The following is a 24,426-nucleotide window of genomic DNA, read 5'->3' on the forward strand; positions in this document are numbered from 1 at the left end:
AATATTGCTTAGATTGATCCTTTCTTTCTTCCTTTCTTCCTTCCTTCCTTCCTTCCTTCCTTCCTTCCTTCCTTCCTTCCTTCCTTCCTTCCTTCCTCCCTCCCTCCCTCCCTCCCTCCCTCCCTCTCTCCTTCCTTCCTTCCTTCCTTCCTCCCTCCCTCCCTCCCTCCCTCCCTCTCTCTCTCTCTACAGGACATTGAACTCAGGGGTGCTTAACCACTGAACCACATCCTCAGCCATTTTTATATTTTATTTAGAGACAGGGTCTCACTAAGTTGCTTAGGGCCTCGCTGAGTTGCTGAGGCTGGCTTTTGAACTCTTGATCCTCCTTGCCTCAACCTCCTGAGCCACTGGTTTTACAGGCATTCATCACTCCCCTTTCTTTTCTGAAGATGCTAACCTTCCCTTGCTTGGAAACCTATTATAAGCACATATGAGACAATGGCTTTGGTGAGATCCCTATTCTTTTTAAGTTCCAATGGTCTTCAGGATTTTCCTAGAATTAGTTCCAGGCATATTCTGAGGGACAAGATCAGAGTTTGACTTGGGAGGAAAAGGCTTATATTCCAAAAAAAATCATAAGATTTAAAAAAAATTTGCACTAACAATATATGTAGGGATGGACCCTACAGGTATTAGACCAATAATATTGGATTGGGACCAAATTTAGGTAGCCCTGACATAATAAACTTTCCAGAGATTTTTGAACTTAATGCTGTAGATGGTTAAAGTACTGACTCTGAAAAAAATCATACCATTTTGTGTATCATGCCTTCATGTCATCTCTTAACACACTGATTCTTGACATGGCTATGTGCTTTCTTTGGCCAATGGAACATTAACAAATGTGATGTAGAGACTTGAAATGTACTTGCACGCTGCAGCTTTCCTTTTATTTTCATTTTTGGACAAACTTCCATGATGAAAAAACCTGGACTAACCTACTGGAGACATAGAGCTCAACCAACAACTAGCACAAACTCTTAAGACAGAAGTGTGATCACCATCCTTCAGTAGAACTGTCATTTAGCTGCAGATATGTCAGTGTGTCCATCTGACACCACATAGAACGGAAATGATTTGCTCCCACTAAGCCTAGCTCTAGTTCTTAACCTGCAGAATACATACATAAGTGTTGTAAGTCACTAAGTTTCTGTGACTTAATTTGTTCTGCAACAAAACTAACTAAAAGAAATATACTAACTTGAAAAGAAATGGATGTATTTGCTGAAACTTGGACTCAGTGGTAGGCTACATTTGATGATTTTTTTTTAAAGAGAGAGAGAGAGAGAGAGAGAGAGAGAGAGAGAGAGAGAGAGAGAGAGAGAGAGAATTTTTCAATATTTATTTTTTAGTTCTCGGCGGACACAACATCTTTGTTTGTATGTGGTGCTGAGGATCGAACCTGGGCCGCACGCATGCCAGTCGAGCGCGCTACCACTTGAGCCACATCCCCAGCCCCTACATTTGATGATATTGAGTGGGCAGAGCCTTCCTGGAATAATGTACAGGAAGGATTGTAAAGGCTTAAGAAATAGAAATAGTGGAGCAATTTACACATCTTTCTTCACTCTTTTGGGCCCTGGAGGAGCCTATGAGAGTAGTTGCTTCACTAAAGCACCAAGAAATGAATTACTGAGGGGAGTCCCTGGCAACCCAAACACTTTCATGTGTCTGTTTTCTATGGGCCAAGGATGATGCCAGGAAATGTCACCACTTAGATGGGCTTCCTGATTTCAGTGGAAATGATGAAATCCTACTTCATCTGTAGAATACAAACCAGACCTGACATGCCACAGTTGAAAAGCAGAGCTTCTTCCTCAATTACAAAATTGGTATGAATCAAAATATATTTTATTTAACCATTTCACATCTAATAAAAAATTTTAAAATATGATTTTAGAGATTTATTCTAAGAGGATTAAAAATCTTCTAAAATCACATAATATAAAAACAAATATGAATAACCCTGAATTATCCAGATCATCTATACTAGTATTTCATAGGTAAGTTTCAACATAAACTTGAAAAATATTTTTTTTGAGATGAGATCTGACTGTGTTGCCCAGGCTGGTCTTGTGGGTTTAAGTGATTTTCCTGCCTTAGCCTCCTGAGGGCTTGGATTACAGGCACATAACGCCAGCATAGATGTATAAACTTGAAAGAAAGCTGTTATTATTTTGTGCAAAAATTGACATAATTTATTAACAGAGCTCAACATATATTTATTAAGGTGAAAGGAAATCATGTTTCTTGATGATTTTTAGGTACTAGATGCATACAATAAAATAATCCTGTGAGAGAGGTATTATTATTAGGGTATCTATATACAAATAAAGATATTAGGCTTAAACAAGTTAAATAATCTGCTAAAATATTAAATTATTAAGTAAATAGATCACACAACTAGAGAATGAGTGGGGGAGGGGGAGGAGTAGATTAAGCATGAATTAACTTCAAATTTAAGAATGGGCACAGGAAAAAGTATGATTTAGAAAAAAACTTGAGAGTAACCCAAGACATGAAGACTTAAATCACCAGGAAGTATCAATGTTTTAACCTGTTTAAATAGTGAAATTATATTTGAAAAAAAATCCGTTGTTGGGAGAATATGCCTATAGCAATGTAAATGGATACTTATCAAAAGCAAGAGCCTGAAAAGTGTTCATACTCTAACCCCTTAAATCCCTTTTCTGCCATCCATTCTAAGGAAATTTGATGTAAAAAGACATATATTATCTGAAATAGTATAATATATCAATGAGGGCATTGAACTGGATAATTTGAGTAATAATTGAAGGGACTTTTGCAAAGGTATGGACTGAATACAGGGAACTCCAAGGAATACTGCAGTACCCCAGGGCTAGCAGGAAGAAAGTGTATGTGTGTGTGTGTGTGTGTGTGTGTGTGTGTGTGTGTGTGTGTGTGTGTTTTGTGTGTGTTACTCAGGCATCCAAGCCTGAAAAAGGGAGAGAAGGGAGCAGTTACTGAAAGATAACAGGAGTTATCCACATAGAGGAGGTCATTAGATAGGAGCTCTGACCGTTTGTTGAGAGATTTATCCAGCCAGGAGTGACCCTGGAATAGAAGAGGAATAATCCTGGAGTAGAAGAAGAGCCTGGGTAATAAATAACCATCATACCCTGTCTCTCATCCTCTGATCTCTTATCAGTGTTTCCATTGGCTGAACCTAATCAGAAGCCAAAGGGCAAGAGATCCTGTTGTTATAGTCCATAGTCCATATAAGTCAGTCTCACGGGGCATAGAGCAGGGTGGAGAATGTTGGAGAGTGGAATCTGCAGGGGCTGATGGAAAATATCCAGTCCCAAAACTTTCAACTAAAGTGGCAAAAACATCAGCATCAACCATAACCTTCCATCAATAGTGAGATGGTTAAACTGTGTCACAGATGCTCAGTAGAATACTAAGCAGCCATTAAAAATTATAATAAGGAAAACTAGCCAGCAACTTAAGTATAAACTTAACTGTACAAGACAAAATTTTTAAAAGAATAAAAAATTATATGTTACATTTTTAAAAAATTTATATTCATAGATGAACAAAGCAAAAATAAACAGCTAAAATGAAAATACTTGTGATTGGATGATGAGATCATAGGTAGTTTTTTTTGCTTGCTCTCTCACAATTCCTCAAACTCTCCCTAACACTATTTTTGCTCCCATTGTAAAAAGCACTTAAAAAAAGATGTAGAACTCACCTACATTTTTAAAGAATTGCTATTATATACTTTTTAACCAATCATATTAAAGTCATTAAAAGTAAGAAAGTTAAGTATAGTTGCTCTCCTTAACATGTAACGAGTCTCAGAGCCAATCATGCAGGAGGCACTAAACACATACAGGGTACTGTGGGAGTGAGAAAACCCCACGCTCTCCCTTACCCTCCAGAGTGCAGGGGGAAGAGAAAGCATGTGCTCAAATCCCTCTGATCCCAAACTCAGAAAAAAACGGCTTTTCAGAGAGGGAAAAAGAAAGCATTACTGTGTCCAAAGGAAAGAGAGCTCATAGTTGAAGAAAATTGGAAAATATTCACTGACAGATAATGATGGACAAGATTTTTCCAGGGAGTATTGATGAAAGGAAGTATTCTGGCTAGAGAGGACAGTACAAGCATACTTACAGTCCAGTGAGCATTTTGACTTTGCTGGAAGTTGAGGCATGTATCAGAGAGCCTGGGAAACAAACCCCATGCTATACAGTTAGGCTAGAAATTTCCTGGAGAATATAGGTTCCCTTAGGATTAGGACTTAGAAGAAATTCCCTGCAGACAAATTAGCTTGATAACGTCATGAGCATTACCTATTGGCAAGGGATCATGACTGATAAGTATGGGGATTACCAGTGATATTTGATATTTATCAGGCATTTACTATGCACCACACGTGCTAAGTGCCTGTTAAAGAAAGGTGCTAAGTTTCTTTCCCTCTTTCTTTCTTTCTTTCTTTCTTTCTTTCTTTCTTTCTTTCTTTCTTTCTTTCTTTCTTTCTTTCCTTCCTTCCTTCCTTCCTTCCTTCCTTCCTTCCTTCCTTCTTTCTTTTTTTCTTTTGTAGCCATCTTAAATATCTTTGTCATCTTTATTTTTCTCCCATTTACTATAGAATAGAGAGTCCTGGATTTTTTGGTCACAGATTGGTAGCCTGGAACCCAGGAGAAGCCCCAGACTCCTAACAGGGAGGCATGGATATTTTGCTATTACATCATTTTAAAATTAATTTTCTAAAATTTATATATGAGAGTGGAATGCATTACAATTCATATTACACATATAGAACACACTATTTCATATATCTGGTTGTATACAAAGTATATTCACACCAATTTGTGTCTTCATACATGTACTTTGGATAATGATGGCCATCACATTCCACCATCATTTCTAACCCCATGTCCCCTCCCCGCCCCTCCCAACTCTCTGCCTTATCTAGAGTTCCTCTATTCCTCCCATGCTCCTGCTACCTATCCCACTGTGAATCAGCCTCCTTATATCAGAGAAAATATTCAGTATTTGGTTTTTTTGGGATTGGCTAATTTCACTTAGCATTATTTCCTACATCTCCCTCCATTTACTTGCAAATGCCATGGTTTTATTTTCTTTTATTGCTGAGTAATATTCCATTGTGTATATATGACACATTTTTTAATCCATTCATCTACTGAAGGGCATGTAGGTTGGTTCCACAATTTAGCTATTGTGAATTGCGCTGCTATAAACATTGATGTGACTGTGTCCCTGTAGCATGCTGTTTTTAAGTCCTTTGGATATAGACTGAGGAGATGGATAGCTGGGTCAAATGGTAGTTCCATTCCCAATTTTCCAAGGAATCAGTACTCCATACTGCTTTCCATATTGGCTGCACCAATTTGTAGTCTCACCAGCAGTGTATGAATGTACCTTTTCCCCCACATCCTCACCAACACTTATTGTTTTTCTTAATAATAGCTGCCATTCTGACTGGAGTGAGATGAAATCTTAGAGTAGTTTTAATTTGCATTTCTCTAATTGCTAGCGATGATGAACATTTTTTCATATATTTGTTGATTGATTGTATATCATCTTCTGAGAAGTGTCTGTTCAGATCCTTCACCCATTTATTGATTGGGTTATTTGTTTTTTTGGTGTTTAGCTTTTTGAGTTCTTCATATACCCTAGAGATTAGTGCTGTATCTGATGTGTAAAGGGTAAAGATTTGCTCCCAAGATGTAGGCTCTTTGTTCACCTCACAGATTGTTTCTTTTGCTGAGAAAAAACTTTTTAGTTTGATTTCAGCCCATTTATTGATTCTTGGTTTAAATTCTTGCACTATAGGAGTCTTATTAAGGACGTTGGGGCCTAATCCCACATGATGAAGATTAGGACCTACTTTTTCTTCTGTTAGACACAGTCTCTGGTTTAATTCCTATGTCCTTGATCCATTTTGAGTTAAGTTTTGTGCATGGTGAGAGATAGGGGTTTAATTTCATTTTGTTGCGTATGGATTTCCAGTTTTCCCGCATCATTTGTTGAAGAGGCTATCTTTTGTCCAGTGAATGTTTTTGGCATTTTTATCTAATATAAGATAATTGTAATTTTGTGGGTCAGTCTCTGTGTCCTCTATTCTGTACCATTGGTCTGTACCAGTCTGTTTTGGTGCCAATACCATGTTGTTTTTGTTACTATTGCTCTGTAGTATAGTTTAAGGTCTGGTATAGAGATGCCACCTGCTTCACTCTTCCTGCTAAGGATTGCTTTAGCTATTCTGGGTCTCTTATTTTTCCAGATGAATTTCATGACTGCTTTTTCTATTTCTATGAGGAATGCTATTGGGTGGGATTTTGATCAGAATTGCGTTAAATTTGTATAGTGCTTTTGGTAGTATGGTCATTTTGATAATATTAATTCTGCCTATCCAAGAACAAGGGAGGTCTTTCCATCCTCTAAGGTCTTCTTTGATTTCTTTTTTTAGGGTTCTGTAGTTTTTATTGTATAGGTCTTTCACCTCTTTTGTTAAGTTGATTCCCAAGTATTTTATTGAGGCTATTGTAAATGGAGTAGTTTTCCTCATTTCCCTTTCTGAGGATTTGTTACTGATATACAGAAATGCCTTTGATTTATGGGTGTTGATTTTATATCTTGCTACTTTGCTGAATTCATTTACTAGTTCTAGAAGTTTTCTGTGGATGCATTTAGATATAGAATTGTATCATCAACAAATAGTTCTAATTTGAGTTCTTCTTTTCCTATGTGTATCCCTTTAATTTCTTTTGTCTAATTGCTCTGGCCAGTGTTTCAAGAACTATGTTCAATAGAAGTGGTGAAAGAGGACATCCCTGTCTTGTTCCAGTTTTTAGAGGGATTAACTTCAATGTTTTTCCATTTAGAATGATGTTGGCCTGGGGCTTAGCATAGATAGCCTCTATGATGTTGAGATACGTTCCTGTTATCCCTAATTTTTCTAGTGTTTTGAACATGAAGGGGTGCTGTATTTTGTCAAATGCTTTTTCTGCATCTATTGAGATGATCATATCATTCTTATCTTTAAGTCTATTGATGTGATGAATTACATTTATTAATTTTCGTATGTTGAACCAACCTTGCATCCCTGGGATAAATCCCACTTGGTCGTGGTGCATGATCTTTTTGATAGGTTTTTGTATTCAATTTGACAGAATTTTATTGACATTTTTTGCATCTATGTTTATTAGAGATATTGGTCTGATTTTTTTTTATGTGTCTTTGCCTGGTTTTGAAATCAGGGTGATATTGGCCTCATAGAATGAGTTTGGAAGTGCTGCCTCTTTTTCTATTTTCTGAAATAAATTGAAGAGTGTTGGTATTAGTTCTTCTTTAAAGGTCTTGTAGAACTCAGCTGTGTATCCATCAGGTCCTGGGCTTTTCTTGGTTGGTAGGCTTCTGATGGCATCTTCTATTTCATTGCTTGAAATTGATCTGTTTAAATTGTGTATATCATCCTGATTCAATTTGAGCAAATCATATGACTCTAGAAATTTGTCGATGCCTTTGATATTTTTCTATTTTATTGGAGTATAAGTTTTCAAAATAATTTCTAATTATCTCCTGTATTTCTGTAGTGTCTGTTGTGATATTTTATTTTTTATCATGTATGTTTATGATTTGAGTTTTCTCTCTCCTTCTCTTGGTTAGCATGGCTAAAGGTCTGTCAATTTTATTTATTTTTTTCCAAGAATAACTTTTTGTTCCAAGAACCAACAATTTTTTCAATTGTTTCTTTTGTTTCAATTTCATTGATTTCAGCTCTGATTTTAATTATTTCCTATCTTCTGCTGCTTTGGGTGTAGATTTGTTCTTCTTTTTAGTACCTTTCTTATGCTGCTCATTTTTTAGATATGGAAATTGTTGCTTAGAAAGGACAACTGACACATCCGAAGTAGTATACCTCATGTATAGTGAATCTTAGGTTTGAATTTCTGATGCTAGAACCTGCACTCTAACCCATGCTTCTGTATACCTTCTTAGAAAGAGTAAAAGTGAAATTAATCCTGGACCAGTGAAGAGACCACAGGATGCATGAGACTTATAAAATCCCACCTTAGAGTCCCATCTGGTAGGAAATCAGGGAACATTAAGGGTTATAATAAATAGAGTTTCATTGTCCCAGCTCTATCCTATCCACTGAACAGATAACTTTAACTTATCTATAAAGTGGAGACATTAACAGTGCCTTTTCCAACGGGGTTTGAAAGAATTCATTCCAATAGTATGTGTAAAGTGCTTAACAACACTGGTCACATAGTAAGTGCTTGATAAATGTTGGATGTTAAGATAGCACACTACAGTAGAAAACATTTCTCACATGGGGACACACTGCCTTATGTTCTCCCATGACAATCCTGAATTTTAGGATACTGGATTGAGTACTCCTTTTGCTATTGTAGTATAGAAAATGGCCCCAGTGTAAGACCAAAGATTGCAGTATTTTGAATCCATTATACAGTTGGGTTCCTAGAGTAAAAGACAATCACCTAATCCTGATTTCAGGATTCAACATGCCAAGCACATATCTGGGAGGTGTATAGATGTGTTTATTTCCCAGGGAGAAAACCTTGTCTGCCTGACCTTTTCTCTGTGACACTGGAAAGTGCAGCAGGGTGGGCTCCCTGGGCTGCTTCCTAGCCCCAAACAGGAAGCCTGGGAAGCAGCCCAGGAACCCTACTCTGCTGAAAACGGTGCTGCTGAAGAGTGTCTCCAAGGCTTTCAAATCAATGGGAGCCAAATGGCCTGACAGATATTAAATGTACTAACTTTAAAGGGGCCTCAGGAAGCCATGAAGCCCAAAGTAGAACATTTAAAACACTCTGAAGAATGAACAATTGAACTGGGTGTGGTGGTGCACCCTGGCAGTCCCAGAGGCTTGGGAAGCTGAGGCAGAAGGGATTGCAAGTTCAAAGCCAGCCTCAGCAATTTAGGGAGGCCCTGAGCAAATTAGCAAGACTGCCTCAAAATAGAAAATAAAAAGAGCTGGGATGTTGTTCAGTGGTTAAGAGCCCCTGGGTTTAATCCCTGGTACAAACAAACAAGCAAACAAACAAACAAAAAAAATTCCAAGTTTCGTTCTTTAGAGGCATTTTCTGACTTATATAGACAGACATTGAAGAAACTAGGAGGTTAATTTGTTACTCATTTCCACCTTCCTTCATTCATATTAACCCAAATTCCGCTCAGTCCATTATCAGTTAAAGATTGTGTTTTAGACCTGCTAACCTGAGACTGTTATACTAGTTCATGTACACATTTGGACAGTTCATGGATCAGTTAATGCCCTGAGCTTTGTGGCTCCAGCATAAAGACCAAATATAAGACAGATAACCTGTTGTATAGACCAGTCACTCTTCTCTTCAAGAAACATGATGGGAACCCACAGGATTTCCATACTAGTGATCATCAAACTAGAGAGCGCCACTGTTTCAACAGCATGGAAACTGAGGCACTGAGTTTAACTGAGGTTAAGTTTAAAATTAGACAAAGGACCAGGAAAAGAGGCTTAGTTTGGGGCTTTGACTACTACTCATCTGAAGTCTCTGCCTGTTAAGTATTTTTACTTTATACCATTTATTTCTAAGGTTAAAGAAAATTTTTCTTAAGGGAAGATATAGTTAAAAAAAAACATTTTACACGTTACCATTTGGACTAAAAAATATTTTGTGATTTGGACCTTAATAAAAAAAAGACTCAATTCCTTTTCTCTATAATTTATGTACTTAATATATACTTAAATGCTTTCTAATTATTAGAACAACTTCAAATACTATCAAGATTCTGGGAAGCCATAAAGAATGCCAGTTATGGCTTGAGTTGGTACAAAGCCCTGTCTGTGAGCTTCCAGTCTCCAGAGGAAGTGATAGATAAAAATAACCACTGGCAATCTGTTTTTTTTTTCTATAACTGGAAATTTCCACACATATCTGCTTCTGACTTGCTTTGGAAAGTTAGGGGGAAGTAACTCTCTTTGCTTTCAGTCTAGCAGCAAGAAGGAGCCTCAGGACACTCACTAAGGGCCAGATTCCCATGGAGTAACTTTCTTTCTTTCTTTTTTTTTTCATTTACATCTTTTGATTTATTTAGATTTTCTTAGATTATTTTTTTTTTATTATTAGTTATTCAAAACATTACAAAGCTCTTGACATATCATATTTCATACATTTGATTCAAGCGGATTATGAACTCCCATTTTTACCCCGTATACAGATTGCAGAATCACATCGGTTACACATCCACTTTTTTACATACTGCCATACTAGTGTCTGTTGTGTTCTGCTGTCCTTCCTATCCTCCATGGAGTAACTTTCTAAAGTGCAGTAGTGTTTGTTCAGAGCCACAGGCTGCAGAGACAAGAGCCCCAAGCAGTGAAGGGCTGGGCTATTGAGTTCCTTCCTCTAAGTACACCATGGCTAGGTGCTGTCCAGTCTTGCTGCAGGCTCTTGATTAAAGTGTTGGGTGATCCAAAGATATTTGAAAAGTGCAAATGGCAAACTCTGCTTGCCAAGGGATCCTTGTTCAGTTTCTGGAAGACTCTTGAAGATGTGGTATCATCATTCCAGCTCCTAAGACTATAGGTTCAGATCTAGGGAGAAAAGTCCACAATTAGGAAAAAAAACCAAAACACATTCCTGAGTAGAAAAATATATCACCTCTCAATAATAGACTGAAGTAAGAAATTACTTTAGAAAACACACATCTGTCTGGATCCAGCATGGTTGAAAACCTTTCATCCCATCCTTTCTACCACTGCCCTAGTCCAAGTCTCCTCCCAGATATATTGTAGGAGCTTGTCCCTCCATTCTAAGAGTCCCAGACACTTCAGTAATACTGGAACACATTTCATGGGGCTTGCTCTTGAAAATCATTTACAGTTCCTTATTGCACCAGATATTTTTATTAGTTCCTGCAGATCCATTCTCCACCCGCTCTCCCTGTTCATGACCCAGGATGATGACATTGTAGATGGTTGCTAATGACTTCTGCTCCTCTTCCCTATGGTCTAAACAGAAAGGAAAGGGCACTTGAAGTCTCTTGATGTGTATGTGTGTGTGGGGGGCGGGGAGGGAATTCTGAGGATTATGAGGCTAAATAAGGTGGACTTTGGAATAAAAGGGTAACACGAGGGCTACATGATTTTCCAAATATGTTCTGAGAAGCACAAGGTAGCTCAAGACTCTTGCAGAAAAATATAGTAGGGTATTTATATTCTACTCCAATTTCATCACTTTTTTAATTAAAATTTTTTAGAAATTTTAATTGACTCATAATAATGACATATTTGTGGGGTACAGTGTGATTTTCAATACTGTACACAATGGACAATGATCAGATCAGGGTAATTAGTATACCCATTACCATTAATATATCCCAATATTTATCATCTCTTTGCTTTGAGAATATTCAACTCCTCTCTACTAGCTATTTCAAAACATACAATACTGTTGTCAACCATAGGTATACAACTGTGCTATAGAACAAATGATTTCTCCTATGCAACCATATCCCTTTTCCATTAAACATTCTCTTTCCATCTCCCTGTATAATTATTAGTCTCTAATAACCACTATTCTACTCTCTACTTCTATGTGATGAACTATTTTAGCTTCCACATGTGAGAATATGCACTATTTGTCTTTCTGTGCCTGACGTATTTTATGTAATGTAATGTCTTCCAGTTCTAGCCATATCCCTACAAATGACAAGATTCATTCATTATGGCTGTATAAGATTTCATTGCTTATTACAGAACATTTTCTTTATCCAGTCATCCATCAATGGAAAATTAGTGGATTTCATACCTTGGCTATTGTTAATAGTGCTACAGTGAACATGGCAGTGCAGGTATCTCTTCACCATGCTCATTTCCTTTCCTTTAGCTATATACACAGTAGAGTAATTGATAGATAATAGGGTAGTTCTATTTCTAGATTTTTGAGGAACCTGAATACTATTTTCTATAATGGCTCTACTAATTGATATTCTCACCAACAGGGTGCAAGAGTTTCCCTTTCTCCACATCCTCGCCAGTACTTATACTTCGTTTTTTTGTTAAGAGTCATTCATTTTTACTGTAGTGATGTGACATGTCATTGTGTTTTGATTTGCATTTTCCTGGAGGTAAGTGATGTTGAACATTTTTTCATATGTTTATTTGCCCATTTTTAAAGTCAGATTCTTCCCATTGTTGAGTTGTTTGAGTTCCTTATGTATCCTCTACCACTGTTTAAATCTGCATTACCTATAAGATTTATGCTCATAATTTACTTTGTAAAAAAAGAAAACAATTGGGAACTACTGGAGTAGGAAAGAGGAAAGGAAACACTGGTGGTAGAGTGCTGAGGTTGCAGATAGTTCCAGGTGGAAGAACAAAACAAAAACAGAGACTGGGCCTTTTGCCAGGGGTATATAGAAAGCTGGCTCCTTTTATTTGAATTTTAGCCCAAATTATACCAATGAGAATAGTCTATTGAGTATCATCTCTAATATTTGATTGTAAGAATATTGGATGACTGATATTATGCTTAATTCATTCTTATAATTTCCATAAGAACTACCTGAAACAGAGTCTTACAAATTGTAGATGCTTAGTACAGGTTTGTGAGCAAAAGAATAAATGAAAGAATAGCACTATCCTGAGAACTGCAGGATCTATTTTTCCATCACTATGTTATTCACTTATTATTTCTTAGTTCCAATATCACTATTTCTAAAATAAGAAAGCTAGATTACAGGCTCTACAAGCTCTAACAAAGCATGGTTTGATGACCAGAATAATCTCTTTTTAAAAAGACCCATGATACATATTTATGGCATAAGGATTGACTCCTAAAGTATTACTGCTTGACAGCCTACTTGTCTGCATCAGAGTAAGAAGGCATAAGCCTAAAATCAGCACAAGTGAGGTTAGATGAAAAATAACTTCTACAAATGCAAAGGTCATTGTACCACAGATGAGAACTCAAAGGGCCTGTGTGGCAGATCCAATTCTATCCCCTAAGCTTTGAGATAATTTTGTACAAGTCACCTCATCTCTTATGTCCTTGCAGTATATTCATCTTTTTAATGTAGCTGTGCTAGAAATCTTTGCAAGACAACTAAGACATGGTTTGTATCTTTAAAAGAAAGTATAACTTTGCCTTCTTTAGAGTTGATAGGGAACCTAAGGAAGAGTCTTATACAATGTATTAACTACTGAGATATAGAGAGGTGAGTAGGAGATCTCTCTTTATCTAAGAGGCATCCCTGGGTATTTAAATAGAATATGTTGGGACATTAAAAATGTATTAAATGTATTAAAGTATGAAGAAAATTCACAAAGTAGAAAACATACAAGATTCTATATCCCAAAGACAATAATTCTTGACATTTTCATAGTTTTCCTTCTTCTTTTTGGAGAAAGTGGTAAGGTAAACATGTAAACACTTTTAATAGAACACAAATGATATAGTAGATTTTTATATACCACCTTTCTGTACTTTTTATTACATAGAAAGAATTTTCCTACATTATTATTCTTCATGAAGGAAATTTTAAATGACAACATATAGTTTATTGAGTAAAGATTCTAGCTTTCCCCTGTTGTGTCAGTCAGGATATATGAGATTATGCTGCAGTAACAAACAACTCCAAAATCTCAATTTAATAAACAAAGTTTTATTTTATGCTCATGCTCCATGTCAACTGAAGGTCAGCAAAGTTTTTCTTCTAATTTTTAGTTTCTAAGAGGCTGAGATTGATATAGCAATTATTACCTCAAATATTTCAGGTTACTAAGTCAGATGGAAAAAAAAACCCAGCAGAGCACATGGTGGCTCTTAGGTGCTTTCATTTAATTTACCAAAGCAAGTAACACAACCACATAACTACAATTGCAGGGAAGTTCAGTTCTATCATGTACACAGGCAAGAGATGCAGGAAATGATGAAATAGCACAAACAACCTCCATGCCCACCATGGAGGAGGATGAGAATGAATTATCTCTTTGGCAATCTCTAGTTTTATTTGAGACTTTTCCCTTTACAATATGAAAATAAAAGCCTTGAAGGTCCATCTGGGGAAATTGAGGAGAGTGGATTTCCATAAGAATAAGAACATGAAGCAATTTTCCCAGAATTACCTAGAAAGTTAGGGATAGAACCACAGAGTGGAAAACACCACTGAGCAACTGAGCCCTGCTGGGCACTCTCACAATAACCAGATCTGGCTTCAGTTGCTGACCTGTGACAGATCTGGCTTTAGTTGCTGACCTGTAAAGTAAAATTAGTAAGCCCTTCCTTTCTTTAGTGGGAAGGGAGAACATTCACCTAAATAAAAGTCTGTCAGAAGTATGTGCGATGGACATGCCCAGGACAAGTTCTAAGAACCCATCTCTCAAGATGATGCTGAATCAGAATATGAGGGTAGAGAATGACTCTCAGGCAGCCTGGAAGTGAACACTTCCTCACAATGGAGGATTTAATGGTCAAGTTGAGCTGAGTTGCAGAGAATGGGTATGGGAGATTGAGAGTCTACATCTGGCAAGGCCTAAACAATATCACAATATTAGCTGTGGCAATTTCTGGAAAATACATCATATATTATTTTAAATATTATTTTTAGTTGTTGATGAAATTTAATATTATTCATTTATTTATATGTGGTGCTGAGGATTGAAGCCAGTGCCTCATACATGCTAGGTAAGTGCTCTGCCACTGAGCCACAACCCCAGCCCTGTACATTATTTTAATATTCTTCATAATTTTTATTTTTTTCTTTATTTTATTTTCCTTATTTTTATTTGTGTATTATAATTATATATAATTGTAGGATTCCTTGTAACATATTCATGCATGCACATGAATATAACAATACAATTTGGTCAATATTGTTCCTCAGTATTTCCCCTTTCCCTCATTCTTTTTCATTTTTATACTCAGAAAAAATATATATAGTAGTGAGCCAAATTCGGTCAAAGTCAGTCATCTTTAAAATTTTTGCAGAATAGATCATAAGATACACAGCAAAGGGATAATGGGAAAATATCAAACTTAGATAGCTGCATTAACACCACTATCTCACTTCATTACACTGGCCAAATAAACATAAAATATAGAAACGTGGTTATAGCCAGAAAATAATGCTGTAATCATGTGCTTGAGAGTGGGCTAGTCTGTGTGTTCAAGGTAGAGGCATGAGCTGGGAGACCGTCTTATAGATTAAGCAAGGGAAGATAATGTGGTGGGTAGGTGTGGTTTCTGCACTTGAGTATTTGGGTCAATTTGCTGGGCCTAGTATTTACTAGACCTTGGGCAAATTATTTAACCTCTTTGTGTTTCATTTTGACATCTATAAAGTGGAGGTGGAGGAGTATGTACCTAAGCAGTTGCCAAAATGATTAAGTGAGTTAGTATCTCCAAAGTAGTTAGAACAGTAGCCTGGCATTGTAAACATAAAGTTAATTATTATGGTATCTTAAAGTTGACCCTGCAAGAAGTTTGAATTCGGGTAAGCAAGAGGATCATGGAAGGCATTCCAGGCAGCAGAGCCAATATGGGCAAAAGCAGAGGTGGGAATGAGTTTGGCAAGGGAAGGAGTAAGGATGGCGATGGTAGAAGCGGTGGGGACAGCTTGAATTGAGGAAAGTTTTTGTTGAGGGGTATAGATGAAGTTGACTTAGGAAAATGTGTCTGTCAAAAGGACTGAAAAATCTTGGGAAGAAATTTAGATCTGGTCCATCTAAATGGAGAAGAATCTGACATGATAACGAAAACAAGGTTTGGTGGGATTGGATCTGGCAGTGGTGTGCTGACTCTCCCTTAAGGGTTCTTCCCCAAACTTTCTATAAAAAATTAAAATCCTCATTAGATGTTGTCAAAGAAAATAAAATATTTGAGAAGTCAAACTATCTCAAGATTCCATTTTATTGAGAAATAATTTTCAAAATTTTGGTTTGATTTTGTCAAATCCTTTTGATTACAAGTTTTCTTCCCCTCTAGATTTACTCAGATGTTCATTTTTTGAAATACATAGTAGATTCTGGAATGACAGAGGTTTTATTATTGCCCTTGACTAAAACTAAAAACAGAGTCTGAGAGACAGTGAGAAAAAAATTCTGCTGAACTAAATGAAACCCCAAACAATCTGCATGCAAATCTGGAGTGGCAGGTTCATGCATGAGCAGGTATTAGACAGTTGCCCGTTAGACAATTACAGTGACCAGATAATAGATGGTTATTTAACTTTAAAAAGGCTTGTGCAATGTTAAAGGTCTAAAAAGGCAACTTTCTCTAGCTAACGGTGAGGCCTAGATTGCTACCCCACAACTTCCCATCTCCCATCTCTTGCCTAATTTTGGTGTCACGGAGTCCAGTTCTCTGGTCAAATGCTAGTCTAGATGTCATTATGAAAGTTTGTAGCTGTGATTAACATTTACCATCAGCTAGTTTTTATTTTTAAACTCTTCTTAATTAACGCAGATTACATTCCACAACACAGGTGCTTCATTCAATCAGTTGAATGCCTTCACAACAAAAACAGATTTCCTACAGAAGAAGGATTCTGCCTTGAGACTATAACATGAAGATTTTGCCTGAGTTTCCAGCTTGCTGGCCCAGCGTACAGATTTCAAACTTGCCAACCTCCACAATCTGTGAACCAGTTTTTTAAAATGAATCAGTCAATCTGTCTCTCTCCCTCTGTCCTTCTCTTCCCCATCACCTCAACCCACTATTGACACCATTTCTACGGGGTGCCCTTGACAAAAACTAAAAACAGACACCAGTTTCCTGGTTATTCAAATACTAGTGTCCAGACTTAACCTCTTCTCAAAATCATTATCTTCATATCCTGTTCCTTTTCTTTCCCAGGAGATATTAGCCAAAATGCTAAATTAGTTCTTGCTAAAGAGTTAATAACTGGTGAATAATATAACAGGAACTTAAAAAGTATCTAGTAAATCTAACACATTGGTATTTGTCTTGACAAAAACCATAAAATATTACTCTGAATAAAAGCGAGCCATTTTTTTCTATCATTGCTGATCATTAATCAATATATGAATTGTATGCATATCTAAACAGGATTGCAAAGACTTAGGCTAATCAGAAAATAACTGAATGCAACTGAAACAATATAGAACACAAAATAATGTATTAGATAAGTGTTAAAATATGTATGTACACGACGAGAATGAAAATACTGATAAATACGCACATAGTTATCTTTGAAGAAAAGAATACCAACTCATTGCTATACCCCATGACTTATTCTGGTCCCAAACCTAAGGCAATGTCATTCATCCATCACCATACTCCTCACCTAGAAGTGGTCCATCACACCATCCTCATTTTTGTTTCAAGCATCCTTGGCCTGAGATAAGGTCTATTTACCTTTCTGGATTTGGTCCCAATTTCTCAATTTACAGATGACAAAACTAAAATCTAGAGAGGCAATAGATTTTACCTATGGTTCTGTAGCCAGCTCACAGAAAAATTCAAATCTAAATCTCCTGAATTTGAATCATGAGCACTTTTTATCCCTCTAGTATGGGGATTAAACACAGGGTCACTCCATCACTGAACTACACCTCCAGTCCCTTTTTATTTTGTTTTGCGGCAGGGTCTTGCTAAATTGTTCAGATTGCTCTTAAACTTGTGAACCTTTTGCTTCAAATATCCCAGGTAGTGGGGATTACAGGTGTGCTCCACCATATTTGACTATAAGCACTTTTAAAGATAAAAGTAAATATTTCAGGAATAAAACAAAAAGAGAATAATATAGTGGATATCTGTATACCCACCTGTATATGCAGTTTAAGAAATGAATTTCTTAAAACTACCAGATTCATAGTCAAGAGTCCTACGTTTTTCTCTCATATGTGGAAGCTACAGAGAAAAGAGGGGGAAAAAGGTGGATCTCATGGAAATAGAAGGCAAACTGGTAGAGCAGAGGAAGGGAAACAGGGGGAGGAAGGAGGGGAGGGAAAGGGAAATACTGAGGAATGAAATTGACCAAATTATTTTATGTGCATGTATGACTATGTCACATGAACCCCCATTATATGTATAAATTACAATGCACCAATAAAAATTTTAAAATGAGGTTGAATTTGGTGTTCATCATTGCTATGCTGGTGTTTAATTTTTAATTCATATTAATATTTCCCATAAAAACTACTGAAGAATTATCTGTGTTTTTTTAAACTCTTTATATAATAGTGATTATATTATCTGTATCTTTCTGTGATCTGTCTTTCCTCTCAAAATTACATTGTTTAGGGGCCAGGATTATGGCTCAGTGGTAGAGCACTTGCCTAGCATGTGTGAGGCACTGGGTTTGATCCCCAGTATCATATAAAAATAAAAACAAATAAGATATCATGTCCATCTACAACTAAAATATATACAATATATAATATGTATTATATATTATATATATTAAAAATTATATGGTTTAGACATATTTATCTAAAAATACACCTAGGTTTTGGTTCTTCCACTTCAATTACAGCTTAGTTAAGTAATCCTATTTATCTATTCTATTGATACATATTTGATTGTTTCCAATTTGCTGAAATTGTAAGCAATGGTACCAAGAACCTTTCTATTTGCATCTCCTTGGGCATACATGTGAACATTTTCTATGACATATATCTAAGTAGCCCTAACCTCCTAATCTTATGTCACATCTTCTCAGATAAATGCCAGGGAGAGGGAGAGGCAGAGAGAAGAACATCAATGTCTCATGTCCCTCATTTTCACTCTCTACCTCTGCCAGATGGGAGAGAGTATGACTGTATGTAATTGGGGAAAAGGGAAATATTCTCTTTTTTAAAAATTTGGCTTTTAATCAAGATAGTTACCTTATTTTGAATTTCAGATGCCATTAAAAGAAGGTCTGAGATTTTTCTGTTTATAAGGAATAGTATTTGTTAAATATGCTTGGTACCCTGTTTACCCAATGAAGGTATTCTCTAATAGTGCGATATTTAGATCATGTGGCAGTCTATGGTTTAAGACATTTAGGATATTTAATATACCCTTGTGTGTTCCCTGATTCCTCAGATAGAGAAATTTCTTTCCTAATTGCTCAGATTCTAAGCCCCTTTTATGGTAGCATTCTCTCTTTAGGATTGAGGTTGCAAAGTGATCACCCATAAGCCATATTAGTCTATGGGCATGTTTAATTTGGCTTGTTTGGTTTAAAATATTTTCAGCCAGCACTTAATGAATAACAGATTTTATGTAAACATGTCTGGATTTTCATCTTAGAAACGACAGGCCATATGTTCTCCAGATGGCAGGAGTCCCCACTACTCCCTACCTGATTGTACCAGATCCTTTGCATTCATTTCATCACCTGCCCAGCCCCAATGGGCATCTGAGTTGACCATCTCTGCTCTCAGGCCTTTCAACATTTCTTCCCTATAATAAGCAGCTGAAGGAATTGCAGTCAGTACTTAGGAAGGCTGTTGTTCCTAGTGATCAGATATGAAGGACTTCGAAGAATGTGATAAGGAAAGTAAGGAGAAGGGAAACTGGCCACTTTTTTGTCTCCAATCTTTAGGTGGGAATCAAAGAGGGCAACATTGGTTGGTGCTGTGGTCTCTGATTTTGTCCCAACCTGCTACTGCTGAGGAACACCATGTGATTAATAAAATATCTAAACCCTCTCCATTGAGTCCTCCAAGTAAATATTATATTGGGCTTTTGCAGCCCTGCAAAAATGAGAAAATTATTCTGTTTATAGATTAAACTATGGCAGAACGAAAGTAAATCCATATATAGAGTTCCAGATGTCCACTGTGGTTTGGGACCTCAGACTGGGTAATACATAATGTAAAATCTGGACTTTAGGCCAGGACTCTGAACAACAACAACAAAAAAAATAGTTCAGTTTCTATTCCTTTGTTTGCCCTTGGATTCTCCCAGGCACTTAGATGATGAGGGGCTGCAAATTTTGTATATAATCCAAGAAATGTCAGGTTCTAGAATATTCTCTCCCTTCCTTCTATCTTAACTGCCACTTCCTGCCTTTCTTCCCTGGCACAGAGCAGAATGTATGGTTGCTTAATTTGAAGTAAGATGTAAATGACTGATGATTTAAAGTGACTAATATAGCAAAAGCACAAGTTCGTTGCTCACCACTAAATCCCCTGCTTTCATTTCTTCCCCTGATTTTACATGTCGCTTCCATTCTGATTCCCTTCTAGGGCTTGATGCTCAACTCTTGCCCTTGCCTGGGTTCCTGAATTCCATCACTGCTTCTGCTTTTGCTCTGTTCACCAGGTTTTTAGTAATTCCATCATAACCATCCTGATCTTGCTCAGAATTTGAGGGACTCTACCCAGCATTGTAGCCTCCCCTAATGTTTGCATTTGAAAGGTTACCCCAGAAGAATTGATCTTGAATGCTGACATTTTCATTGGAGGCCTCTTTAATGCCACAGGTCAGTGCCACTATTCTCTGTGGGTCTATGGCAACCATAAACCAGCAGCTGTGGCTTTTGGTATAGCTTCCTGTAAAGCTCTGGCTCAGTCTTCCAGGTGGTGCCACTCAGAGTCTGGTCTATAGGCTAGTATGGGCAAACTGTTATCAGTCTATGATAAACATAGAAATTGAGTGTAAACATTTAGAAACTTTTGGAATAATTCTTTTATTATTTTCTCTGATGGCATTTTTTGAAATTTAATATTTGTTGCGTCTAATAAAAATAAGGTTTACTGTTTTATGCTTTTGTTCTTTCCATTACATTTTTTAGTAAGTGCTTATTATAAAATATCAACATATTGGAAATTAAAACAAACTAATCCTTCAACAGAGTTTGAGAAACACTTTTCAAGATCTGGATACTTGTTCCAGAGATCTAGATTCTATAGCAGGTGGCCTTTCTGGATTCTAACTTGGCTTGTTATTAGCTCAACAAATCAATGATAAAGTCACTCAAATCTTTTGGATTGAGAATTTGCTTTTGTTTTCAATTGCCCAAAGATAATGCTATTTAGACTGAGCCAATTTTTATTTTTTTCAAAAAAAATCTACAGGTTTTAGAGTCACACTTGTGGACCTGTGTTCACATACAAGCCAGATGACTGTAGGATGTCAGATAACCTTTCTGAGCCTTAGTTCCTTCATCTGTAAAGTAAAGACACCACCTCTATCTCAAGAAATTTTGGTGGGATTAAGTAAAAAGAAGTTTGTAAAGAGTCTGAGTGCCATCTAATAACTTTATGCTGTGATGTAATTTTGCATATCTGCAGTGTCAAATATGGTAGCCACTGGCTGCAAGTGGCTCTTGAGCAGTAACAATGTGTGAGTAATTAAAATATAATTAATGAATTGAATTTTTATTTAAATTTAAATAGTCATTATATTGGATAGGACAGGTCTGGCATATTCATCAGCATATAGTAGGTTCAATGTTTACAATTTTATTAAAATATTAAATAAGTCAGATAATGCTTTAAAAACTGGGCACATATTGGTGAATGAGAGGAACACAGTCCCTGTATTCATGAAACTTAAGGACTAGCTGAAAGCAGAACTTGACATTACTTTTGCAACAGAAATTGTTAGCTTCTTCTCTGGAACTCAACAGATCACCTGGGGCCCTTAATGGTTATCTTAGGAGGAAATGGTAAATAGGATATTTTATGGACCAACAATTGCTGCCCTCCCAATCCACCTTAGTGTGCAGAGTTGGTGGTGAGGCATGGATAGCTAAATCTGTTTAAGAGCCAAGGAGCCTTCTAGAAAGAAAGAAACTGAGACTACTACCTATCAACTTTAGTCTTCAAAGGATTAATAAGTTTAGGACAATAATGGCCCTAAGAGGCACTCAAGAGAAGGAAGTGAGAACAAGTGTCTCATGTTCAACATGACAAGTGTGGAAGAGGCTGGCTGTGCACAGCTATGGTTAAGGTAGGAAGCCTCCCCTGCCTCTCTAGCCCATGAGGGTATTGCTTTGGGACCAATGGTAAAACATATGAGGGTGAGCCATAGAAATTGTAATCTGGTATCATCATGTCTGCATGGGAATCTAGACCTGCAAGGGTACCTTTTTGCAGTGGAAGGAGACATCAGAAGAGAACAAAAATTCTGTACAGCAAGAGTAGAGTCATAAACAGCTCAAAATTAGGGTTCTCTGGTGGACTGACCTAGCTCTCCAGTAGGTTTTCTGCCTCTTTGGAAAGAGCACTGTCCCTGTAAACTGAGAAGGCTTCCTGATAGTTTGTGGGAGGTGGAGAAATGCATACTGTATGTGTGGGGTGAGACATTGATCTTCTTGCTAAGATGAGCAAGTGGGTGCTTGAGGGATTCATTAGAAAACTAAAAAGAATGCAATGCATTTGTAGCCAAAGCTATTATAAGCAGGTTCTAGACATTTACTTCTGGGCTGAGTGTATTGAAAGAAGAAGTCAGTGTTATGGAAGCATACGACAAGAGGATTTAATTTAATAGGTGTGGCAAGGGGGTAGAACTGGGAGACTGATGAAGTGACAGCTGAAATTTAAAGGATAATTATAACTGAGGTAGACAAGAAGAAGGCATTTTAAGAACAGAGGACATTATAAAAGAAAGTTCAGAATTGACAGTGGGGTGCCTCTGAGGTCTAGAAAATCTTCTATGGTGAGAGCTTGGGCAAGAAGGGCGGGTGATGGTGCTGTAGTCAAAGCTGGAGATATGAGTTAGATGCCCAGGGCTCATTGGGACTTCATCCAGTGAGCAAAGAGAAGTCATTGAAGAGGTTGAGCAAATTAGAATGGTAGACTTTTATTAAAGCCTATTCTAGTTTATTCTCATCTAGAAAGGAAGAACAGATCATTAAGGAGGTGTCAGAATTAGATGCATGGAGATCAGTTAGGAGAATTCTGCTGTGGTCCAGGTTGAACACATATGTGGCAGTGAGGTTGTGTTAAAAAGCTATAAATGTTCCTTCTTTTGCTGCTTCCCATTTACACGTAGAGAGACCATCTCAAGCTAGTCGTGGTGGAGTGCACTTTTAATCACAATGATTTGGGAGGCTGAGGAAGGAAGATTGCCAGTTGCAGGTCAGCCTGGGCAACTTAGCAAGCCCCTGTCTTAAATAAATAAATAAATAAATAAATAAATAAATATTAAAAAAGTAAAAGTAAGTAAGTAAATAAATAACTGACTGGGAATTGTGGAACAAATTTAACAAAATTACACTATGTATATATATGCCACCGTGAATTACAACTTTATGTTTATAAAGCACCAAGTTGAAAATAAATAAATTAAAAATAAAAGGAAGACCAGTAGAGTAGAGGAAAGGGAATAAGAGAGAGGGGAAGAGGAGGGAAAGAGAAAATATTGGGAACTAAAATGGGACAAATTAAATTCCATGCATATGATTATGTCAAAGTGAGCCCAGTTATTACTTATAACTATAATGTACTAATAAAAGCATTTAAAAAAGGGGTGAGGGATGTAGCTCAGTGATAGAGCATCCTTGGGTGCAATCTCCAATACCAAAAGAAAAATAAATAAATAAAAGAAAGACCATCTCAAAGTTGAGTGATTTGTTTAAGGTTGTAGGGCCAATAAATGACAGTGCCAGATCCGCCTAGCTTTCTGACTCTGGTTAGAAAATCTATCCACAGAACCTACAGTTCTTTGCTCTAGTTCATGGCACTCAAGGTTGTGTGCATGCCAGACACATTTCTACATGTATCCATGTATCTTCCATACAAGAAAGCAGATCTGAATGCAAATGAGCTAGATAGGAAGGGGTGTTATTAGATGGACAACCATGATTTCCCTCTGGTTCATTAAAAAGGAATGTTAATGGGCTGAGGATGTGGCTCAAGCGGTAGCATGCTCACCTGGCATGCAGCGTGGCCCGGGTTCGATCCTCAGCACCACATACAAACAAAGATGCTGTGTCCGCCGATAACTAAAAAATAAATATTAAAAATTCTTTCTCTCTCTCTCTCTCTCTCTCTCTCTCTCTCTCTCTCTCCCCCCCCTCTCACTCTCTCTTTAAAAAAAAATAAAAAAATAAAAAGGAATGTTAACAAATTTGGTCACTTAACTCTTATTAGTAACAAAGCTTTCTCAATCACAGTTGAGTCTTATATTCCGGTAACTCTGAGCTACTGATATCCTCAGTAATTTTCAAGACAGAGGTGATACCATGCTCTGTCTTTGAGTGTGACTCTATTCCATTCCGTCAAAGATAACCAGAATAGAAGTGACTAAAGGGTCCTCAGGTCTCAGGCCTGGAACCTTGTTTACAAGAGTCATGTATGTGAGAACCAAAAGAAGAAAGGCAGAAGGTAAGACTTTAGTGAGTTGCGTCTGCCACAGCCCTCTGAGAGCATAGATTTGTAAAATTATTTTATTTAAAAGTCAAACATATATTGAACAAACACTGTAATTCTTCCTCTTTTGCCATGAAGCACCTTTCCCT

At 37.0% G+C, this 24,426-nt stretch overlaps 1 protein-coding gene across 2 annotated transcripts in view; it reads right to left on the reverse strand.

Moving 5' to 3' along the window:
* Positions 1–10,167: 10,167 nt before the first annotated feature.
* PDCD1LG2 (programmed cell death 1 ligand 2) overlaps positions 10,168–24,426 on the reverse strand; it is a 61,052-nt gene continuing 46,793 nt past the window's right edge. For both annotated transcript variants that reach the window (XM_081279109.1, XM_081279108.1), the window contains exon 6: positions 10,168–10,600. In XM_081279109.1, coding sequence (XP_081135235.1) covers positions 10,587–10,600 — 14 coding nt within the window. In that variant the 3' untranslated portion in view covers positions 10,168–10,586. The remainder of the gene's footprint in view (positions 10,601–24,426) is intronic.

This window comes from Spermophilus citellus, assembly GCF_964194105.1.
Source record: "Spermophilus citellus genome assembly, chromosome: 2".
Taxonomy (NCBI): domain Eukaryota; kingdom Metazoa; phylum Chordata; class Mammalia; order Rodentia; family Sciuridae; genus Spermophilus; species Spermophilus citellus.